Source organism: Nicotiana attenuata, chromosome 12 (genome assembly GCF_001879085.1).
Source record: "Nicotiana attenuata strain UT chromosome 12, NIATTr2, whole genome shotgun sequence".
Taxonomy (NCBI): domain Eukaryota; kingdom Viridiplantae; phylum Streptophyta; class Magnoliopsida; order Solanales; family Solanaceae; genus Nicotiana; species Nicotiana attenuata.
In genome coordinates, this window is record NC_032000.1 from 6,984,844 (window position 1) to 6,991,493 (window position 6,650).

At 35.5% G+C, this 6,650-nt stretch overlaps 1 protein-coding gene across 1 annotated transcript; it reads left to right on the forward strand.

The window, feature by feature from the left end:
* On the forward strand, nucleotides 730–6,202 carry LOC109235234. Its single transcript, XM_019401269.1, has 2 exons — nucleotides 730–1,678; nucleotides 5,593–6,202. The coding sequence occupies exons 1-2, from the start codon at nucleotides 1,582–1,584 to the stop codon at nucleotides 5,814–5,816; spliced, it is 321 nt and encodes a 106-aa protein (XP_019256814.1). The 5' UTR covers nucleotides 730–1,581; the 3' UTR covers nucleotides 5,817–6,202.

Below are 6,650 nucleotides of genomic sequence, written 5' to 3' on the forward strand. Positions count from 1 at the left end.
CTACAACTCCAAACATAGCATTAGTAATTATGTACCATAAAATAAATCATAAATAATAACAATTATTTATGTAAAAGAAACATGTAGTCTTTCAATTGATTTTGTAGAAACACTTGATTGCTCAAATTAGAGCCCGTTAGGCCATGAAATTTTTTAAAACTTTTTTTTACTAAAATCTTCACTTGTTTTAAATTAGTGTCGGTTATAAAATTTTTAATTTTCACTTGTGATGAATTTTGAAATTTTTTCGAAAATTTGAAAAACTCCAGAAAGCTGTTTTTCAAAATTTTCACTTAGATCACTCACAAAATTCAAAAACAACCTAAAATTATATTCATGTCCAGCACAACTCTAATTTTTTAAATACTACTATTTTTATTTCACCTTTTTCCGAAATTTTACAGTTCTTATGTCCAAACGCTCACTTAATGTACTACTACCATTTATGTTAAGCAATTTTTTTTTTTAAATTTTCTTTTAGGGGCTATATATATTCTTTCTTTTTGTGGAGGGCAAGACCAAAGGTAAAGCCACATAAGAGAAGCCCAGACAGCCAGACAGCAGAGCTCCTTCCTTTAAAAAAAAAAAACAGAGTTAATATATAATCGGAAATTCTTTCAGATTGGATAGCTGATACTTTTACTCAGATCAAACCGAATTGCTATGCTACTCTAACTCTTTTTGCAGCTTTTTCTCTCTCTAGATTCAACTAGTAAGTTCCTTCCTTTTTGTGTTTTCACTGTCTCGCTGTTGTTCCCGCAATTCCGCTACTGCCAAATCATCAAATTGCAAGTTGGGTTATCAACTAAACTCTAATTTATCATAAAAATTCAATTTTTAGTTATCTTTTTGCATTATTTCTGCATTTATTATCTGGGTTTATTGAGTTTTTCTGTTCTTGAGATGAAATTCACATGAACTCATGTTGGAACCTATACTTCTGATCTAAGATCCAAGACCCATATCCTGGAATTATGATAGTTAACACACAATCTGTTTATTTCACTGTAGGGAAATAATTTTGGTTACTATCAAGGTTAGGCAAGTTGGGTTTGAAAGTAAAAGAAGAATAAAGATCTGGTAAAGTAACTACTGGGAAAAATTCGTTTTTCTACATAGGAATGTCTAAAAGAATGTCTTTTTGTCAGCTGTGGCAACGGAAAGAAACTTCAAAGAAGTCAAAATAGGAAGGAAAAGAAAAATCTTTTGGATGAGATTTCAGCCTGTAATCAGGGGCGGATGTAGTGTGTTACCAACGGGTTCAATTGAACCAATAACTTTAGACGCAGAGTAAAAGTTTATTAAAATCGCAAAAATAGTAGATATGAACCTTTAACTTTAAAAATATAATGTGTTAATGCTAAAACCCTTAAAAGTTAAACCCATATAATTTAAATCCTGGATTCGCATCTGCCTGTAATGACATATTATGTTCCATTCGAAGCAAAAGTACCTTATGAACTTCCTTCTTTTTTCATGATTCAGGTGCTTTTAATTGATTTTCTTTTTCTGGCCTTCCATAAATGATTTTATCAAGTTATACTTCATCCATTCTGTTTTATTTCACATGTTGGTAGCACTATGGCGGGAGTCGTGAATAAGTTCTTTATCACATCTTTGATTATGTGGGCAGCTCCCGTTGCAATTTTGTACGCCTTTAACCACAGCTTAATTCCTGGTGAGCGTTCCCTAATTTTCTTGGTACAAATTTTGCTTTATAAATGATTACACATGACAGTTGATGGCCATCCTAAAGTAGGTATTGATAGGTCTTAGATAGCTAGAATACTTTCTTATTTATTATTCAAAATCTTTGACTATTCCTTTCATTTTATTGTTATGCTTGAGAACCTTGCCTTTATTTCTTTGTTGTGCTTTTACATTTGATATCAGTGGTATTTCGTTTGTGTTTGCATTCAGTTTGTGGGCCATAAGAAAAAATGTGGCAGATTTTTGCCAACTAATTGCTCAACTTTGTGCTGCCCCGGAGTCTTTGTTGCTTGAATATAATTTCCAAGCCCATCTTGGTCAATATGTTCTCAGGGTCGGAATGGGAAGTCCATCTTCGTGCTTTGTCTGGGTTTCTGGGACAATTATGTTTTGGCCTCAGAACATGTTCTATCATTTGAATTAATGGAATATTAGAAAAGGGACGGTAATAGTCATGTTTTACTTACTGCTGATTGCTATCTTATTATTTGATGTCGAACTCTGCTCAAGAATGTGAGAGGTTGGTCATGCTTAAATAGGGAAGTTGTGAAGAAAATTTTAATTATATTTTTACCTTTTTTCAAGTACTCAAATGAGAAAAGATGAATTCTTGTTTTGTTGGCGGGGGGTGTAGGCTTGGTAGGAATGCTCTCTCAAATGTGCCCCTTGCTTATTTAGTCTTAAATCGCACACCAGAATTTTTTTTTCAAAAATATTAATTGGTCAGTACTTGGATAAAGTGGAAGATGATGAATTATAGCAGGTACTTATGATGGATTTGTGACCAGTTCGCCTCCTGGTGCAGCCATGTGTAGCTGTGCTGAGTTTCTAGGACACTTATCTGGTTGATTGCCCAACCAATGCTTGCTGATTCCTTCTCTATCCATTTATATACATATCAAAAAATAAAAAATAAACGCATGGTACAGTAGCTCGCAATTTGATGAGTAGGAAAAGGCAAGTGTAATATCCATGCTTTATCGACCAGAGAACCTTTCACCGTTTGGAGTACTTCTGGATAATACTAATTAAAAGTTACTGGAAATTTCCTTGTGATTATTCTGAAGTGAAGTTCTAAATTTGGATGGGTTTGGTGACACTTTTTGCTGCTTGAATAAGGGAACCACAATAACATATTGATATCTTAGATTATTAACTTGAAGATGTGAGCGGTTAGATGGCTCAGCTCCATCTCCTGTTAATTCCCAACTTCTGCAGAATATCTGATCTTTCATAGCTAATTGCTTTTTCATAATCTCTTTCTTGTTGGTGCCCCTCCTGTGATAGTTTTCTCATCTGCATGTGCAGGGCTAGAAGGTTTGAACTTGCTTTTTCAAACCTTTAAGATTGTCTATTCTATTACAGATTTTTAAAACCTTCTGTGAAATAGCCTATTCACTTTAACACGTTCATTATATTTGAATAATTAGAAGAGAGTACCTAGTAGCATTGATGGAGGACAATTTTAGGGCTTTCGTTGCCTTCGGATCGACATAAAATGAGAGCAAGTTATATTGTTCATCATGACTCATGAGTACATCAAGCTAAGAACATGAAGAAAATTATAGGGTTTAGTGTTGAAAATTTCATGGAGAAATTCCCTGATGGGGATCCTGCTCAGCATCTTATTGAAGAGCTCTTATCCCGTGCAGCCAAGAAAGCTGGTATATTTTCCGTCTAGTCTTTCTGTGTAGAGTTAAGGGTAATAAGTCACTGTTTTTGTGATTCTTTACGTTTTCTAGTGGCTGCACGCCCTTAATTTTTGCTAGGAAATTACATTTAAATTTTCAGATTTTTTTAAAAAATTTTAGACTCCCAATCATCTTCCCTTTTTTCTTCAATTTAGACCAACTCTGCATTAGATGGGAACACTAAATTGGACCCGCTCCGATTTGTGACACATTGACATACAATTGCTTATTCTGGATTTATGACCAGATTATCTGCCATGACTTAGTTTGTTTACGTCTACTTCTCTTTAACTGATGGCCAAAGATGCGTCTTGGAAGTTTGAGAAACATCTTTGTCAGTTACTCCTTTAAGCTGCTGCACTAGCTCTGACATTTGATAACTATAAAAACTAGCCTATGTCAAGAATATTGCTTTGCACTATTCAGTTAGAATTGTAAGCCCCTGAATAGTACATTATATTCTAATTGAATCATATCTAGTCCTCAGTCCTCACCTTCTGACTTGGGTCTGTGGAATGTGGAAGTCTATTCTTTTGGGGAAGAAACGTTTGTAAAAGACTACACTAAATTGGTAATATGACTCACCCCTTCCATGGGTGAAAAAGTCCCAAGCTCATCCATCAACCAAATATTGCAGCGAAGTATTTTCTTTTACGCATGTGTCCATGTAAAGCCTTGGTAAATGTCTCCTTATCTAGTAATTTGAGTTTTTGCACCTATGTATTTCTCCGACGCCTAGTTTTGTGGATCACTTGGTGGATTGGGCGTATCAATGAAATGTAGAAATTGATAGATCAGATAATATTGTCAAGATCTTGATAACCCTCTTGCTAAAGAGGGCAAGACATGACATGGATGATTTATTTCATAGCATAGCTCTTCAGGGATCTCAAGATCAGCTGTCAATCTTCGTTTTCTAGAAGATGTGGCATGAGATCCACAACTGATCTGCTGAATATATAGAAGCTGATGAATCATCAAGCTGTTTTTTTCTCTTAAATGCTGAAGTTTAACATCAATTTAACTGTGTCTTAATCCCAAACTAGGGGATTGGGTCCCTTATATTAATTCTGGGCATCCTTAAATTAAAAGAAAGTCCTTTTAAACAATTCCAGATGATGTCATTGTTTCGTGTTCCTAGATCTTTGTTATTCCATGTTGTGTCATTGTTACCAGTATTGTTAGTGCTATTCTTGCATTTCTTATTTATGGATCTTTGTTATTATACGTAGTGTCTTTGTTTTTTTCTTCGGGTTATTATAGTTGGTTGCTTCCTCATGTTTACTGTTTCTTAAGCCGATGGTCTTTCGGAAACAGCCTCTCTACCTTTACAAGGTAGGGGTAAGGTCTACGTACACACTACCCTCCCCAGACTCCACTTTTGGGATTACACTGAGTGGTTGTTGTTGTTGTTGTTGTTGTGTATCCTCATAATCTAGTTAATTTGTTGAGTATTGTCTGGATTTCGGAATCAATTCTCATTGGCAGCATAGGAGGTAAGGCATGCCATTTACTTGTGACTGAAACCTGTAGAGTCAATGACAGAATTTGTATTTATCTTTACTAACCACAACAATAACTATGTTTTATTTATGGGTTAACTATGCAGACCTTTAAGGTTTCTCTATTCGCCTCCTGTATGGTTCTGCATGTCACACAAATATCTCTGATGTCATGTTTAAGAACCGAAGTGATTTTTCCTATCTGAATGACCAACTGACCTTTTTGGGTAATACTCTTTTGAAAAATGTAAAGAATAAGCACCGGGAATAGAAGTGGCCTTTAACCGCAGGTGTTGGAGAGTCATAAAGCAGGACCTGTGAATGCAATCGATAATTTTCACCTAGATGGCAGATTTGCAAAACGCTTTAATGTTGCATGTATTGCTCTGGAGAGATAGAGAAAGACCTTTTTGAGCCCTGAAATCATGTCATCTGATATCACAACTACATTTACTGCTAAGGTCATATTCCCGCGATATGTAGATCCAAGTTTTGGAGACGATATTCTTTCATCATTCTTCTTGCTTTTATTGGCGTTAAGATCAATATCTTTTATATGACCATTTTAAATTAAAGTGCTTATATCTTCATAAGATATCATACTACTATGCTTTTCTGGGCCGAACTTTCTTTTCCCTTGTAGTCAGGGAGATTATGATTCTTAACTAACCATTGTCCATCTGGAACAGGTGTAACTGACATGTCTCCTCATTCTATGACATTACTGAGCGGATTTGTTGCCGTCATATCAGTCAATGTGGTTATTGCATTTTACATATGCTTGGCAATGCGAGAACCCTCAGATAAACATGAACCTGATCCTAAATTCCTGGCAGAGGCCAAAGCTAGCGTAAAGCAGTTAGGGAAAAATCAAGATGGTGATTCATCAGAAACCCGCTCCAAACAAGAGTGAACGAAAGATAAAAGGACATGAAGTTTCTTGACATGCATACAGATTCCAAAATTTGAAGAAGGCAGCAAAAAATGGTGAAATCACTCGACGAGTGCTTTAAGTTTCTTCGCTGTATTGAACTTGCCGTTCTAACTTTGAGGGAGAAGAGTGCACAATCATTATAATCTTCCACTTGGTTGTAATATTTAAAGCTTGTGATCGTTGTGTGGAGAACTTTGTTTCCAGTTTAACTTGGTTATATTGGTTGGTGCATAGCACACCACACATTTTGCTTATAGTTTGGCTTGTACTTTCATCTTCATTCCACTTCTTGGTTCATATATTTACGTTGTATCTGGCTCATGAATATCATTCACGATCAGTATAGATAATTATTTGACCTCTCCTATCATTTGAATTTGGTGTATTGGAAACAACATCTATACCTTCATAAGATAGAGATAAGATCTGTGTAAGCATTGCCCTTCCAAAACCCTACTTTTTAGATTTTATTGGGTTTTATTGTTGTCGTTGTTACCTCTCCTAGCATTTGAATATGTATCTGTCTTGATGTTTTTGTTGTTTTCCTTAAATTCTACTTATTTAGAAGCGGGAGTTGAGGTGCTCTTCGTCCTGCTTCGGGCTTAGTTTTGGAAATTCCCATTCCTGCTTTGGGGTTATTTTTGGAAATTTGCTCTCTAAGTGGCTTAAAGTTGTTCTAGTGTACATCCCTTTTGTTCAACACCTAAGTGCCAGGACGGTCTTAAGTTAATCATTTCACCCCATGCACTCTCTCCTCTCGAGGTTGGCTAATGGGGCTATTCAACTATTGTTGTCGATAAGTTAATCATTTTC